Source organism: Thamnophis elegans, chromosome 4 (assembly GCF_009769535.1).
Source record: "Thamnophis elegans isolate rThaEle1 chromosome 4, rThaEle1.pri, whole genome shotgun sequence".
In the NCBI taxonomy this organism is placed as follows: Eukaryota; Metazoa; Chordata; class Lepidosauria; order Squamata; family Colubridae; genus Thamnophis; species Thamnophis elegans.
In genome coordinates this window covers 142,331,831-142,348,525 of record NC_045544.1, presented here as the reverse complement: position 1 = coordinate 142,348,525, position 16,695 = coordinate 142,331,831, and the positions used below count along the sequence as shown (strand labels likewise).

Below are 16,695 nucleotides of genomic sequence, written 5' to 3'. Positions count from 1 at the left end.
AAGGGAGAGGAAGAGAAAGGAGGAGAGGAGAGAGCACGGGTGACCAATAGGGCCCTCATCCACGCCTCCTTGCTCTGCAGCAGGCCCATAGCCCACCCTGCCCAAGGCACTGGTGGGCCATGAGCTGGCTCAGGGCAGGCAGCCCCAGAGAGACAGAGAGAGGGAGAGAGACAGAAAGAGGGGAGAGAGAGACAGAGAGAGACAGACAGAGAGAGGAGAGACAGAGGAGAGAGAGAGAGAGACAGGGAGAGGGAGAGAGAGAGAAAAAAGAGAAAGAGAAAGGAGAGAGACAGAGAGGAGAGAGGGAGACGGGGAGAGAGAGACAGACAAACAGACAGAGAGGAGAGAGAGAGGAGAGATGGAGAGAGAGAAAAAAGAGAAAGAGAAAGGACAGAGAGAAAGATAGATAGGAGAGAGACAGAGAGGAGAGAGAGAGAGAGAGAGGAGAGAGAGGAGAGAGAGAGATGGAGAGAGAGAGACAGAGAGGAGAGAGAGAGAGATGGAGAGATAGAGAACGATTAGAGGAGAGAGACAGAAAGAGAGAGAGAGGATAGACAGAGGAGAGAGGTCAGAGAGAGAGAGAGAGAGAGGAGAGAGAAATGGAGAGAGAGAGAAAAAAAGAGAAAGAGAAAGGATAGAGACAGAGAGGAGAGAGAGAGACGGGGGGAGAGAGAGAGACAGACAGACAAGAGAGAGAGAGAGGAGCGAGAGAGATGGAGAGAGGAAAAAAAGGGAAAGGACAGAGGGAGAGAAAGATAGATAGAGAGAGACAGAGGAGAGAGAGGAGGATAGAGAGAGGAGAGAGAGATGGAGAGAAAAAAAGGAAAGAAAGGACAGGGAGAGAAGATAGATAGGAGAGAGAAAGACAGGAGAGAGATAAGAGGAGAGAGAGGAGAGAGAAAGAGAGAGAAAGGGAGGAGAGAAAGAGAGACAGACAGAGAGGAGAGAGAGGAGAGAGATGAGAGAGAGAAAAAAAGAGAAAGAGAAAGGAGAGAGAGAGAGGAAAGATAGAGAGGAGAGAGAGACAGACAGACAGAGAGGGAGAGAGAGGAGAGGAGAGAGAGAGAGGAGAAACAGAGAAAGAAGTGGAGAGAGAAAAAAGAGAAAGAGAAAGGAGAGAGAGAGCAAGATAGGAAGAGAGACAGAGAGAGAGAGAGAGAGAGAGGCGGGAGAAGCGAATGCAGCTGGGGAGGGGAGGGAAGAAATGGGGAGGGGCTTAGCTGGGGGAGTTCAGGAAGGGGCTGGGGGGCTCCCTCCGCAGCAGAGGCCCATTCCCACATTTTGGCTCCGCACTCACTGGCCAAGCCAAGTCCGGAAAGAGTCATCCATCGTGGAGCCCCCGCTCCCCCCCAGCCCCCCAATCGTTGCTCTTGATCAGATTAGCTCAGCCTTTCCAAGCGGAGGAGCGGGGGGGGGGGCGCGGGGGGGAATGGGCTGCAGCTGGCCAGATGCAGCGGTGGAGGGGATTCCCGCTGCCCGTTCCAGACAAGGCTTCTCCTGCTGGCTGCCTGGGTGCCAGCAGCGGAGGCCTTTTTCCACCGGCCCCCTTCCCCCTTTCCCCCTTTCCCGGGAGGGAGAGGCAGATTTCCCCCGATTCCGGCCAACTCCGCTCCTCGCCCCCCTCCCCAAATGCCAGGGCTTCCCCTGGGGGCAGAAGCTGAGGGGCTGAGTGCCCACGGAAGCCGTCTGCCCAGGCAAGAGCCAAAGGAGGGCAGCCTCCCAGGGGCTGCCCCACAGAAGGAGGGAAACCTACTGAGAAGCCACCTGGGAGGCTGGAGGACTTTCCTGGGGGGGCTTCGGGGGCCCTGCAGGCTCCATCACTGGGGGGGGGGGGCTTGGGAGAAGGGACGGCACAGCCACCTCTCTGCAAGGCTCTGCGGCACTGAGGGCAAAACCTTTTTGGCTGGGGGAGCACAGGGGGGGGGTTCAGGCGCCGGCGTGCCACACCCATAATTCTATGCGCCCCCCCCCAGTGTGAATGCATGTGCACTGATCAGCCCCACCCCAGAGGCTTTCCATTTACCCCATTTACGACCTGTCTTGCCAGCGTTGTTAAGTGAATCCCTTAGTCACAGGGCAGCTGAGTGATCCTGGCTTCCCTCTTGGCTGTGACTGGCGGGGTCACGTGACCTCAGGACTCTACGACCGTCATGAATATGAAGCATTGCCAAGCGTCACCTGGGCCGTCTGCAAAGTCCCTTTTGCAGTGCCGTTGTAACTTGGAATGGCCACTAACTGGGCGGTTGTAAGTCAAGGGCGGCCTGGGTCGCCCTGATCTTGTTAACCGCCAGGAATCCCCCGGCAGCCAATGAGCTTGGAGGGGATTCCGGGGCGGCCCTTGGAAGCAGCCTCCCTCCTTGGGACCAAAACCAGGAAGGGAGGCATGAAGAGAGTCACCCCAATCCCCGGGAGGGACGCGGAGGCCAGCTGGGGCCCCTGGGGGGCTTCCTGGGTGCCAGGGAGGGGGCTGCCACCACAGAGAGCCCCCACGCTTAGTTCAGGTGAAGCCCCAACAGGTTGCTGCACAGAGGACGGAAGAGGAAGAGGAGGAGGGGGAAGAGGAGGAGGAAGAGGCCAGAAGCAGGAGCCCCCCCTCCTTCTGGGGGTGGGGGTGGATGATTATGGGAGGGGGCCGCGTGGGGTGGGCGGGGGCTGCCCTGGGAAGGAGGAGACGCCTCTTCCCTGCTTTGTGACATGACCCCGAAGGTAGAAATGGGAAGGAGGGGGGGCAGCTGGTCCTCGACTTACAACAATTCACTTGGGGACCGTTCTCAGTCCTGGCGGCCCTGAGAAAAGGGACTCGCGGGCGTGGCAGCCTCCCCGTGGCTTCCTCTCTGACAGCTCCCCAAGCAGAGCTTGAACAGGGGTTGGACTAGAAGACCTCCAAGGTCCCTTCCGAGTCTGTGTGGGAGGCTGGGCTGCCTCTCCCGCAGCTTCCTCCTCCCTCAGACCGTTCCCCCTTTTCCTCTGGGCCCCCCTCCCTCGTTTCCTCCCACCACTCGTCCCACGGCGGGTCTGGGCCAAACGCGGGGGCTGCCTGATGCCAGGCGCCTTGGGGTGAGGCCCGGCTGCCCCAGAGACGGGAAGGCAGCTGGGTGCCGGGGCCAGTCTTGGCCATCCTGGTGGGCGAGGGTTGGGGGGAGACTCCGGGGGTCCTCAAGTGGGCAGGGACCAACCACTGGCCTCCAACTCTGCCCCCATCTCATCCCCCCTCCCATTTGAAGAGGGCCAGAGACTCTTCCTGGGATGGGAAGAGACCCTCCCTCTGCTGACTCTTTTTTTTGGGGGGGAGGGGGGAGCTCGGAGGTGCAACACGGAGCCACATATTTTTTTAATTTGGGGTAATTATCCCCTCGGAGGGAGGGAGGGAGGGGGGAGGGAGGGGGGCGGGCAGGCAGCCTCTCGGGATGGGAGGCAATTAAGGGAAGATAAATTTCATTCCGCCGAGCAAAAGCTGTCAAACGGATGAAGCAATTTCGTTCCCCATTTGAAGTGGGAGCTTTGGGTCATGCCTGGTTTACTTGAAACGGTGCCAGCCCCCCTCCAGCGGCTGCTGCTGATCCTATCGGCTCCCCCCCCCCGCCCCTGCCAGGGCACCCCCGCCAGCCACCACACCTGGACGCCCTCCAGAGCCTCCCCAGACGCTACACAGAGACATAGAGAGGGAGAGGAGGCTGGGGGGGGGGGGGCAGGAGCTCCCAGGGACCCAAAGGATGGACGGGGGGGGGGAGGGGGGAGCATCAGCAGATGACCTGCTTTGCAAGCAAGCGACCTGGGACCCTCCTCTGCCCCAGAGAGGCCGCCCCTCCCTCCAGGGGTGTGTCTGCAGCTTCCGCCAGGAGCCCCCCATACCCCCCCTTCCTCCTCCTCCTCCTCCTCCTCCTCCAATGCCCAGGACACAGAAGGGCAGCTTTCTGGCAGACATCTCAGTCCCAACTAGGTAGCATTATCAGTGCTAGGAGGGAGGGGGCTTTGCAGTGGAGCCCTCCGGCTGCCTATCCCGATGGGCACGGACTTCTTCATCGCCTTGTTTTGGGGGGTGGGGCTGCATGCCTGCCACCCCTCCACTCCTGACCTTCGGCTGAGACGGGCACTGTGCAAATTGCCAAGAGGGGAGCCTGCTCGCACAAGGGGTGCCTCTCTCTCTCTCTCTCTCTCTCACCGGGGCTTTGGGGGCAGGAGGGGAGGAGGCGGCTCTTCAAAGGGGCCAGAGAGCATCTCCCCAGAGACAACGGACCCTGCATGGGCTGGGGGGGGCTCCTCCGTCCTTTGGGGAGCACAGCTGGAGCCTTCGAGGGAATCTTTGTGGGTCCAAGCAGAGCTCAGTCTCATTAGCTGGGGCTGTGCCCACCCCGGGGGTCCCAGCAGAAGCGGGAGAGGGGCTGCCCCATCTTTCTCCCCAAGCCAAGAGCCACATAGGTCCCTTCCTTGGATCTCCAGGGCCTCCCAGCCCCCTCCTCTTCCCTCCAGGACAGGCCCCCAAAGCCAGGAGGGAGAAGGGGGGGGGCTTGGTCCCGGGGCTCCTTCCCTCGAAGCCTCCCTCCAAAGGGGGCTGGCAGGAGGAAGGGACATGCAACCAGAGGCCGGAGAGACACGGGGGCCCTCTGACCTGGGCTCTCTCTATAGCGAGGGGACCCTGGCGCTTCTTCTCTGGCCAGCCCCCCCCCCCGGTCCCCCCGAGGGGGCAGAAGACGCCCCCCCCCCCTTCCTCGTGCAGGTGCTGGCAGGAAGGCTGCCTCCTGCCGTCATCACACCTGTGCAGGAGAGGCGGCTTCCCGTCCCCAGCCAGGAGAGCCCCCCCCCTGCTCCATTGCTGCCTGCCGGGCAGCTTCCTTCCCCGTCTACCTGCACAGCTGCTTCCTTCCTGGAGGCTTCCACCCCCCCCCCCACGCTTGCCCCATCCCCAGTGGGGGCTCCTCTCTCTCTCTCTCTGGGCTCCTCGAAACAAGACAGAACAGACGTCGCTTCACACCTGGCTCCCAAATTACAGCACGCTGGAGCTGGGCCAAGACACGCTGGCAGAGCCCCAGCCCCAACGGACATCAATTACGGGGGCCGACAGGGACTCTTCTTCACAGCGCCCCCCCCCCCCAGCCCTCCAGCAGCCTCGGACCAGACTTCCGGGGGGGGGGGGGGGGAAGCAGAGATTGATTGCTCCATTCCACCTCCTCCCTGCTCCAAGGCCCCCTCCAGCCGCTTCCCTAGGGAGCCCCCTTTGTGCTGACCCAGAGGGAGTCCGGCAGGTGACAGGCTCCCTTGCCCAGCCCAGGGTCCCACTTTGGAAACAGGCTGGGGGGCGACCCCAGGGATCTTGTTTGGGGAGGGGGCGCTCCCTCCGTTGCTGGTCACAGGACCCCTGCCCTTCTCTGTACACCCAGCCCCGTTTCAGCTGTCCGGCTGGGAGGCATGGGGGTGGGGGCAAGGGGGGCACAAGGAAGTGGCAGGACAGCAGCCCAGTGGGGTGCCGTGGGCCCGTCTGCTGCTGGGATCTCCACGCTGGCCTCCTCCTCCTCCTCCTCCTCCTCCTCCTCGCAGCCCCCCCTCCGGCTGGCGTGGGGGGCTGGGGTGGGGAGGGGGCTGCTGGGAGCGTGATGCAAGCCATTTGGAGCGAGGGGAGGGCTGCCAAGGCAAGCTGTGCTCTCTAAACAAGGGAGGAAATGACCGGAGGCGCGGCATGCCAGCGAGCTCCCCCCCTCCGCCCCCCTCCCTCGCACACGCAGCAGCGGCCACAGAAGGAAGGGGGGGGGTGTTTCATGACACAGAGCTGGATGTCAGCGGCTAAAAGGTCGACATTTTCCCTGAACAGCCTCCTCCTCCTCCTCCTCCTCTCCATGACTTAATCGGGTTCCGTGTGCAGAGAGAGGATTCCCGAGAAGAGCAGCCCGGGGAGGGAGGGGGGGTCACGGGGGGAGGGAGGGGCCCGCTGCCCCCGGCCTGACCTTGTCCGAGGACTTCTCCACGTAGCAGGGCTCCTGGGGGGCGACCAAGAGCGGGACGAAGCCCGAGAGCAGCCGGTCCTCCTCCAGCCCCAGCTGGGCCAGGTCCTCCTCGTCGGGGTCCTTGTAGAGCGGAACCTCCGACTGGTTCACCGTGGTCAGGATGTTGCAGAAGCCGGCCAGCGTCGCCCACACGTCCACCCAGGCCCTGCGGGGGGGGGGGGGGGAAAGAGGGGGCTCTCAGCTGCTTCGGGGGGGGGGGAGAGACCCTGCGGCCCCCCCGCCCCACCCCTCTCCCAGTGCTGCCCCCTATCTGCCTGCTCAGCCCAAACCAACTCCCCTGGGCAACTTTCTAGTCCTCAGGGGATCTGCGTTCTCTTGCTTCTGCTTCTAGAAAAGACCCCCCAATGCTGAATGGTGGGGAAATAAGGAAAAGGGATTTTGGGAGGCAGACACATTCTGCAAGGCTGAAACCTTCGGACATGCGGGGGGGGGGGAGGGAGAGAGGGGGGGGAGGTCTCCAGCACAGCAGAGGCCAAAGTGCAGCCACTGACTCACTCCGGACAGCTGGAGGAGAAGGCATGTCCTGTCCTTGGGGGGGGAGGGGCAGCATTGCAAAGAAATGGGTGGAAGCTTCAGTCCCACCCAGGCCCGGAAGAAGGGAGGGAGGGAGGGAGGGAGGGAAGGAGAACCCACCGGTGTGCAAGGAATGCGGCCCAAACACCAGCATGGATGTATATGTGTGTGTGTGCATGGAGGGGGCAATGCCAGGGGACCTGGGGCAGGGGAGCTGCTCCCTCCTCTGCCCCCCTCCAGCACTGCCACAGAGCCTTTGGGGCACTTTCCCTCTGGCAAAGCCCTGGGCACAGGGGGGAGGGGGCAGCTTCTGCCACCTGGCTAAGGGCAGGTGGTGAGTGAGACCCTTTTTCTGACCAAGGGGGTGGACAGAGAAGGGGGGCTCAGGGAGCTGGGGCATGGCTAAAGAAAGGCAGGGCAACCGGGGGGGGGGGGGACCTACCAGCAGCCCCAGTGAAAGGGTGGGGAGGGGAGTGGAGAGGAGGGAGAGGGGGCTGACTCTGAGCTTTCTCTGGGACAGCCTTCCAGCCCCCCCCCCCCAAGCTGCTCCAGGTGGAGAATCTGCACTCATTTATTTGATGGAAGAAACATGCGGGAGGGGTGTGTGTGTGTGTGTGTGTGTGTGTGTGTGTGTGCGTGTTGGGGGGGGAGATTTGGGCTGACACGAAACATCTTGCCGGTTTCCCGAGGGCCCTGGGGAGGGGCTGGGTCGATGGCCATAAATCAAACCCTAACGCTTCATCTGTACACGGGGGGGGGGGGGGGGGCTGGGACCACTGCCCAAGCTGCTGGCAGGCCAGGCCAATGGTGGGGGGGAGGTTTGGACAGTGGGGGGGGGGGAGGCAGGAGAGGAGGAGGAGGAGGAGGAGGAGGAGGGAGGCTTGGCTGAAAAGCACCAGGTTCAACCCCTCCGTCACTCCTGCCCCCCTCCCCCCCCCCAAGGCCATGACTGGACCTGCTGAAGAGACCCAGCCGGAGCCCACAGGCTGCCCCCTTCCTGGGGACCCCACCTGAGAACCAGGGGCAGGGCTCCTGCCAAAGACCCAACCCCTCAGGGTCCGTGAAGTGGGGGATGAGGGGCTACGGATCCCTCGCTTTCCCCTTGGCCTTGAGGGCCCAGCGCTGGGCAGCCGGTTTCCCTCTCCCCCTGGGGGGGGGGAAAGGGGGCGGGCATAAAGTGTCTCCTCCACTGAGGCTACCTCACCTGAGACAGGCGGGGGGGGGGGTCAAGGTGGCCTGCAGGCCCAGAGGACATCCTGGGCAGCTGAGGGGGGGTGGGGGGTGGGAGGGGCCCGAAAGCTCATGTCCAGCCGGCCCCCCCACCTGCCAAGCCTCCTGGCACCCTGACGGGGGGCAGGATCCCCCCCGGTCCCCCTCCCGCTCTCCCCTCTTCCCCTGCCCTTCTGAGCGAGCCTCCCTTGGCCAGCATGGATGTGGGCAAGGCCTCGATGCCACCCCTGGGCCTGAAGCAGAGAAGCCCGGCTGGGTGGGATTCAGCAGCCGCAGTGCTGGGCAGGCAAGGCCGAGGAGTGACCTTCCCTGCTCCTCTCCAGGGCCAAGAGAAACCTTGAGCCCCCCCCCCCCCATCCTGCAAGGATGCCAAGGGGGGGGGGGGGGAGAGTGGCCGCCTTTTGGCTCACCCGCCCGCCACCCCAGAGAGCGGCTTCCCTCCGCAGCAGCCCCGGGAAGTGCCTGCTTCCCTCCTGCCCCACACCTGGCGTCCAGCAGTGCCACCGCCTGCCCGCCTGCCTGCCTGCCTTCCTCCCGGCGCAGCAGAGGGGGAGGGGGAGCGGAAGGGGTGGGGGGGAGGCAGGCCAGGCCAATTAGGGAGATGTGCAGCCGGGCGAGGGGGGGGGGGCTCTGCAGCGGCTATGTTTCCCATTATGTAACCCTGGTCACGGGCAGCCCGCCAGGCTCCAAATGAAAAAGAGACGCTGGCTTGGCACGGCCTCCCTTTTCCTATCCTCATCCAGGGTCAGCGCAGTGTCATACAGCTGCAGAGAAAGCTCCGGGGATTAAGCCCGGGCAGGGCTCCAGCGCGCGAGACCCGGGTTCAAGTACCAGCTGAAAGCAATAAACCCACGGCCGCAGCTGGGCTGGGCTTGGGGGCCTCGGAGCCGTGCTGGCTCCCTGGGAACCCACTGCCAGCCCCGGGGGTGGGGGGAAACGGGGCAAGCGCCCTCTGCCAGGGCTCTGCTGGGCCGGCTGTGGGGTGGGTGGGGGGAGTTCCTGCCCCTTGCCCGAGAGGCCCCCAACCCTCCCCACCGTCGGCCTTCTTTGGCAGGAGTGGGAATGGGCCCCGTCAGCCGAGCAGGAGCCGTGGAGCGCCTGGATTCTGCGGCCTATCTGGAACCAAAGCGGGGGGGGGGGGAGGAGAAGCCCACCCACCCTTCCACCCATCAATGATGGCCCTGCAAGGGAGGATGGGGGGGGGGAAGCGATGAGAGCAGCCAGGCAGCTGAGAGGAGCCCCCCCCATTTGGGAGGGGGGGCGGCTGTGCCAACACCTGGGAAGAGGAGCAGGAAGGCCTGGGCACTGCCATCCCTGGCACCCCTCCTGTGCCCACTCTGGGCCTGAGCGGCTGCCCAGGGAGGCCCACCGATGGCTCCCAGGGGAGGGCAGCAGCCCCCTTCCCTCCCTGCCTCCTTCCCAGCCAGCCAAGGGAAAACAGACCCCCGTCCCCCTCCCCAGAGGGGCCCCGGCACTTCCTGCGTGCGGCTTCCATTTCCTCCGCCAAAAGGGGGAAAAGGCAAAAGGGGACAGTGAGGAACAGGGGGGGGGGAGCCGGAGGGGGACAGATCTTCTGCTACGCTGCTCCCAAGAAGGGGGACCCCGAGGGGAGCCCTAAGCGGGGAGGGGGTCTTCTGCCTCAAAGGCAAGAAGGGGAGGGTGTCTCTCTCAGGACCAGCCAGCCATGGATGTCCCGGGGGGGGGGGGGGGAGGCAGTGCCAAGAACCCCCTGGCTGATCCATCTGAGTTTGGAGAGACCAGGTGCCCCCCCCCATTTACGCAGTGGGTAACACAAAGGGTGTGAAAGTGAGGAAGGGCCCCTTCCTTCTGGACAGACCCTCCCCCTGCTCCCAAGGGCCCCCCCCCAAACGTACGGTGAGGGCAGCTCCAGGGCGCTGGGCGGGGGGTTCCAGGTGTCCGGGTGCCCCAGCATCCAGTCCGACCAGACCTTGATGCTGGGCAGGAGCTCCTTCAGGTCCGGAGGGAAAGCGGAGACCTTGATGTCATCGTCCTCGGGGTCCCCCTGGGCTTGAGCCGCTGCTGGAAGGGAGGGGACAGGTCAGAGTGGGGGCCCCCACCGGCTCCCCAAGGCAGCACACAGGGAACCCCAGCACAGCCCCCCCCCCAACACAAAGGAAAGGGCCCCCTTAGGACAAGCGGGTGCTCTGGGTTGACCCAGGAAGCAGCAGCCCCCCCCCCCGGCAACCCCTTTCCAGGCTCCTATTCTCCCCCCCCTCCAATAAGTGAGCCAGCCTCACACCTGCCTGGGTCAAGGGGGGGGGGCACTGATTTCGGAAGGTGTCTTTTGGGCTGGCATGCAGGCAGTCCTGGACTTATGACCAGCCATGGACCCAAAACTTACGTTGCTAAGCGAGTCAGTTGTGGATTGAGCTTGCCCCTTTTTACAACCTCAGCTGGACGTTGAGCAGAGCACGGGGCAAAGTGTGCCTCCCCACCGGCCTCTCCCCCTCAGCCCCATGCCCATGCCAGGGAGAGCTTCCTGGGGCTGAGAGGGGAGCCGGAAGGAGCCCTTGGAGGCTGCTCCTCGCCTTCCCCTGCTGGAGGCCAGGACCGGGCGGGGGCCGAGCGGCATCTCCCCCTTGCCCAGAGCCATGGGCCTAGCGGTAAGACGGGGTGGAGGAGTCCTGGGCACCTGTGGGCCCCCCAGAAGGACGGGGCCAGACCCGCAGCCGGTGGGCCGGAGGGTCTCCTGCAGGGCTGCCTTACCCAGAGAGACGTCTTGCAGCAGGCGGGTGCAGCGCTTGACCAGGAGGGCGAACATGGCGAGGCCCAGGGCGCAGGCCTGTTCCTGGATGACGGAGCGGCAGTCTTGCGACAGGCCCTCTAGGAGACAAGCAGAGGCTGCAGGGAGGGAGGGAGGGAGGGAGGGAGGGAGGGAGGGGGCCAAGCCCACCCCACTGGGCCTGACCCGGCTCTCCCACTGGCCTGTGCTCCCCATATAGGCTGTCAGCCCCCAGCTGCCCAGGAGGGAAGGCGAGGAGCCCCCCACAAGGCCCTGCCCTACACCCCCGCTGGCAGGATGCCCTATTGTCTTGGGGTGCCTGTCCTAACCCCCCGGACCCTGGCCAAGGAACTGTCTTCATAAACCAGCCCTGCCAGTTGCAATGAAAGTGGCTTTTGTTTTCATGCAGGCTGGCAAAAGGGGAACGGGGGGTCAGGAGTAGCAGTGGGCCCCCTGTGCCCCTAAGTGGGGCAGGGAGGGAGATGGGAGAGGCGGGCCTGGCTGGGGACTCTTGCAGCCGAGGGGTCAGGGAAGCACCAGCACTGTCCCCCCAAACACGGCCTGAGAGTGGGGGGGGGGGGAGTTTTTATTACGACAATTGCTGCTGACTTGGCCAATATCCCTTATGGGCTCAAAGAAGCCCTCAAGAGGACCCCAGCCATCCAGGCCACGCTCGGCCCACGGGGGCTCTTCCAGAAGACCCCGTGAAAACATTTGGCTTCTCACCCAAGAACTTCTGGAAGAACCGACAGAGCTTTTCGGATGAGAAGCCAAGGAAAACAAACCAAAACGTCCCGCTGCCTTTTGGAAAAGGCACCACCAAGTCAAGACGGTGACCGTTGTTTCCGTGCAGAAAACGAAGCAGGAGCCCCTTCAGGGCCAGGAGAGAGCGAGGGGACGGTGGCCACAGGGACCTCCCACCCCGGGGCCTCCTTCAAACGGCCTCCGTGCTGAGATTATCAACCACCCGACAGACTCGCAAGACCCAGCATTCAGACACTCAGGTTTTCGGGGCGGAAAGACGTGGAGGGCTCCCGAGGAAGAGCTCGGGAGACAACCAGCGACTGGGACAGGGCTTCCAGAGCAAGCACGGCACGATCCCAGTGGGGCTTCACACAGGCTGGCAGCCTCCCCTGTTTTGCTCCGTGTGGAGCAGGTTGCAGCAGCCAAGATGCCGTCTGGCCCTCAGTGGGTGAAGGTGCAGGAGCAGCTGGGATTCAAGGACCATCCCAGGGCGTCACTCCAAAGAGGATCAGGGGGCTGGAGGCAAAAACAGGAAGGCCGGTGGCAGGAATTGTGTCCGGTCTAGGGAAGAGGAGGACCAGGGGGGACAGGAGAGCCTCTTCCCATATTTGAGGGGCTGCCCCAGAGAGGAGGGGGGGGATGTCAACCTCTTCTCCAAAACCCCCGAAGGCAGGACAAGGAACCACGGAGGGAAACTGGGAGATTCAACCTAGAAATAAAGAGAAACTTCCTGGCAATGAGGACAAGAGCAGTGTTTCTCAACCTTGGCAACTTGAAGTCCTGTGGACTTCAAGTTGCCAAGGTTGAGAAACACTGGACTAGAGGACCTCCAGGGTCCCTGCCTCCTGGCCCCCAGCACGAGGGGTCAGCCCTTTCCATGCCGGGGCCTGGGACGTCCACCGGGCCCGTCGTCCAGGCTGGGTGCCGGCCTCGGCTCTGCCAGGCTACCTGGGCCACGAGAGGCTCCCGGTTTCCCAGAGAACAAAATATTGGTGGAAAACATAAACCGCCTGTCGTCAAAAGTTGTCGGGTCTCAGGAAATGGATCGGCCGGGAGAAGAAGGCCGCCATGTGGCCGGATGTTATGCGTTTCTAATTAGCGCTATACATCTTTCAGCGGAGCGACCGCCAGCCTCCGCCTGCTGGGAAAGAGAGCTCGGCCGGCCTTGTTATTGTAACTGTCAAGTGACTCCGGGAAGAGGGAGGAGCGCTTTCGGCCCTGCCCAGCAGGGGGCGCCGGAGGCACCTCTCGGCCAGGGAGGAGGAAGGGGCAGAGAGGGGTGCCTGGACCAATCACGGCCCCTCCTCAGCCCCAGGCTGCCCCTTCCCCAGGCTGGGCTTTGCCTCCTGCAGCAGAAAGGGGTAGATAGGGGTCCGGGAGGAAGAGGGGGAGTCCCAGCCAGGAGCATCTTCTGCCAGACAGCCCCCCCCCCCAAATAACAGAGGGACCCGAGACCGGATCTCAGGCAAGCAGCACAAGAAGACCCAAGCGATCCAAATAGAGCCGGAAGGGACCCCCACCCGCTGCCTCAAGCCCCCTACCATTCCTCAGAGGCCTTTCTTTCTTACAGCCCCCCAGTGCTGGAGCGCTGCTTCCTCTGTGGGGCAGCCCCCCAAATACCAGAAGGCTGCTATCGTGTGTCCCCCCCCCCCTCGAGTCTTTCTCTTCCCTAGACTGGCCCAGGCCAACTCCCGCTACGGTTCTCCTCCGTCTCCTTCAAGCCCTTCGCTGCACCTTTTCCCGCAAGAGAAGGGAGATGGGAGGCAGTGGGGAGAGCAAGGACTTGGGGCGCCTGTGACTCCATGGCACCCCTCACTGCCTAAGGCAACCAGCCTGCAGGAAGCCTCCCTCCGAATGGGGGCACTGCCTGGATGCTGGCCTGTCCCCCCTCCCTCCCCAGCCCAACTCTCAGCTCCGGGCCTGAATTCTGCTCTGACCTCAGCAGGAAGCAGCTGCAGTGGAGGGATCCCTCCTGGCACCATGGGGAGGGTCTGCAGGGGAGGGCCCAAAAGCCCCTGCGCCCCTGGAGTGCCTTCCCCCCAGCCCTCCCTGGGGGCTGCACCCCCTCCCCCCATGGCTTCCTCTCTCCCGGCTGCCAAGCGTCAGCAACCCTCCAACCTGCCAGCGCACACGTACGGGCCGGCCTCTGGTGCGCAGGGCAGGCTCGGCCTTGGCAACGGAAGCAGCGGAGGCTTTTCCCGGAAGTATCTGTGGAATGAGGCTCCCATTTTTAGAACATATTATTCCCAGAAATTTCCTGAAGAGGCTCCTGGAGGCAGCCGAGGGGACGTTTCCGCATGCGGTGGGGGAGAGGGACGCGACGGAGAGGGGAGGGGCCCAGCAGCCGCAGCCCTGGGTGCCAGGGGGGCCTCTGTGCCACCTGCGGGGGAGTCCCAGAGGGAGGCCCTGGGGCCTTTCGGTTTTCTTTTCAAAAGCTGGGCTGCGTTTGGGGGTGGGGGGGGCTGACCCAGGAGACCAGCGTTGAGCGTTAGAAGAGCACTGAAAAAAAAGGGACAACCCCTGCAGAATTCCCACGGTCACCTGATCAAAATCCAGGCCTGGCTCGTATTTATGACGGTCGCTGGGTCCTGGAAGCAGGTGATCCTTTTTGAGACCATCGGACAAGCAAAGTCAACAGGGAAGCCAGATTTACTTAATGGCCAGGATTCTCACTTACCGACTGCAGCAATTCACGCTCAACGACATGAGGCAAAACACATTTCACAAATGTCTCACTTAGCCACAGAGATTTTGGGCTCAATTGTGGCTGTAGGCTGAGTACTGACTGGGGGGTGGATAACAAAGGCTCCCTCCAGCAGGAGAGAAAAACGGATCGTTTTGGAAAAGGGGCAAACGCATCAAAGTTCCCAAGAGAGCATCAGCATCTTGAAGGGGGGGGGGGGATTCCCTGCAGAGAAGGGGGGGGGGCGCAACTGGTGTGTGCCATTCGCAGCCCCCGAAGCTTTCAGAGATCCCCTCTGCAAAAGGGCTCCGCTTGGCAGGTTCTGGGATGCAGCTGGGAAGCCTCCCCTCCTTTGCCCCCCCCTGCACACCCCCTTCCTTAAAATGCCAAGGCCCCTGTGGCCTTTTGGGCCTGGGGGAGGCTGGGTGGGGTTTCCCTGAGTTCCTATGCACGCCCCCCTGCCCATCACTTTCCTTCTAGCTCTCCCAGCAGCCAGTTGGCGGTTTCCTTCCAGACGTTTCATGGCCCAACTAGGGAACGTCATCAGTGCTGGAAGGGAGAGGAGGAGGAGGAGGAGGAGGGCTGTGGGGTCCTTGGGGCTCTCTGAGCTGGCACAGGAGTCATGAGCCAAGTAGGGAAGGTCACCAGGGATGACCAGAGGGCACCAATCATTCCTACCACCTCCTCCATCGGTCTTGCATTGACTATTTGCAGGGACTTTGGCTGTTTCCATCTGGTGAGCCCACCTGAGGAGGGGAGGGCCGCGGCCTTGTGCACCCCTCCCTCCCTCCCCAGCCCAGAGCAGGTCGGGGCCTCTCGACACTTCAGAGAAACCGCAAGAGCCGTTCTCTGGCAGCAGCATAGCAGCAGCCGTGGGCTTCCCACGCTTCCATAAAGCGTTCCGCTTTTGGTTTCAATCTCTGTGGGCTCCCCAGGTTCCCCAAAGGGAGGCGGAGGGCTCTCCGCAGAAACGCCAACCCGGCAGCCGTGAGGGCTCCTGGGCACCGCAGACAGGAAGGTGCCCGGGCCTCCCAGTCTTCTGGGGGCCTTTTATGCCCACAGGCAGTGCTGGGGGGAGAGGGGGGCTGCTGGGGAAAAGCCAGAAGGAGATGGGCGCGCTCTGCCTCCCCCAGATGAGGGGCACCCGGGCATCCAGGTGCCTGTGCTGTGCCCGTGCCAGCTCTCCTGGCTACGGGGAGGGGGGTAGTTCTTGGGGAAAGGGTTAGGGGCCTGGAGAGGAGGGGCAGCGAGGTCTTGCCAGCGGAAGAACTCAAGTGAAGTCTCTGCCCCCTTTGGGAAAGAAAGCACCCTTGTTGCCCCCCTCCCCTTGCCACCATGGCCCAGAGTCCCCGGGGGGGAAGGAGGCCTTCCAGGGGCTGCCAGGTGCAGCTCAGGGCTCCCTAGGGGGCCATGGAGGGGCCAGGGCAGCATTCCGCTCCGCACATGGGCAGGAGCCCATGGAGGATCTGCCGGCTACCTCCAGGCGGCCGTCCCAAGCTGGGTTTCAGTTTCGGCCCTGACCAGCAGCGCTGAGCCTCTCCCTCTCCCCCTCGGCCGAGTCAAATATTTTCCCCTAAATTTAACGCCAGCCGGCCTGTGTTTGGAAACTCTGGGAGCCCATGCTGTCTGGTTTACTGCGCTGGAGAAGGTGCCAGCAGAGAGTTTCAAAGGAAGGGAAGTGTATAACTGTTTCCTTTCAGAGGCTTTTTCCAATGGGATCCACGGAGGGGAAAGGCTGGAACTAACTAAAACATGATTAAAAACTGCTCCCTCCGAAGAGAAGGACGGAAAAAGATAGAGGGAGGAGGAGGAGGAGCGGCTGCCACCCTTCCTCCCTCCCTCTGCTGGCCAAATGGGCACTCAGGGCGACAGGCACGCAAGTGCTTTCCCCCCCAAGCTCTTCGCCAGGAGAGAGGCCTCCCCCCCTCTCCCCCCAGGCCTTCGCTCAAGTGCCCAGGCCAATGGCCGGCGGCTCAGAGGGCCAGGCCTCTCCCCAACCATCCCTCGGGGGTCAAGGTCAGGCAGGAGCCCCAGAGGTACCCAGGCACCGACCACCGGCTGCCCCCAAGAGCCTCCTGTGAACGCCCCTCGGCCTCTGGGGCTGGGAAAGGGCACCCTGGCCCCGATCTTTCCACGCTTGGAAGGACACGAAACCTTTTCATTTCGGCAGCTGACGCCCACCTTCCACCTTTTCCTCCCCCCGACAAAAGGTCTCCTTCCTCCGCAGAGCTTTTTGGGGCCTCCTGTGGCATTTTGGGGGTGAGCGGGGCACAACGTAGCAGTGAGGAGGAGGAGGAGGCCTGTGGCTCTCCCGCTGCATGGCACCCCGTGCCCAGCAGACTCCACTTGGCTGAGCCTAACGCATCCTGGGGAGCTGGGGGCCACCTGGGGGCCCTGCCCCTCTCCCCCTGGGGGGGGGGCTGGTGGAGGGGCCAGAGGGCCGCCGGATGGGAGTTTGTGGCGCTGCTCCGTGCCTTGCAGAGGGCTTGGCTGTGGGCTGGAAGACACATGTGGAAGGATGAGGGGAAAAATAAACAGGCAGACAAAAGAACCAGGCTCCCTGCCAACCCCAACCGAGCAGCCCGGTGCTTAAAGGCTTACAGGCTGAGAAAGCGCAGAGGGCTTGGAAGGCTTTCTTCCACGGCCAGGCCCAAAGGCCCTGCTGCAGGACGGGCACCCTGGAGGGCGGGCGCCCCCCCCTCCCCAGCAGCCCGAACAGGGGGGGGGGATCTCCCCCCGCCTTTGGGAGAAGGGAGGGGGACACACACGGACCCCGTTCTGCA

At 63.3% G+C, this 16,695-nt stretch overlaps 1 protein-coding gene across 2 annotated transcripts in view; it reads right to left on the bottom strand.

Moving 5' to 3' along the window:
• SMG6 (SMG6 nonsense mediated mRNA decay factor) overlaps nucleotides 1-16,695 on the bottom strand; it is a 65,731-nt gene that overhangs the window by 20,764 nt on the left and 28,272 nt on the right. Inside the window, exons 11-13 of one of the 2 annotated variants that reach the window (XM_032215328.1) lie at nucleotides 10,470-10,586; nucleotides 9,617-9,782; nucleotides 5,940-6,144 (exon numbers count right to left, since the gene is read on the bottom strand). In XM_032215328.1, the coding sequence (XP_032071219.1) occupies nucleotides 5,940-6,144; nucleotides 9,617-9,782; nucleotides 10,470-10,586 (488 nt within the window). The remainder of the gene's footprint in view (nucleotides 1-5,939; nucleotides 6,145-9,616; nucleotides 9,783-10,469; nucleotides 10,587-16,695) is intronic. The other variant, XM_032215329.1, reaches the window with a different exon arrangement.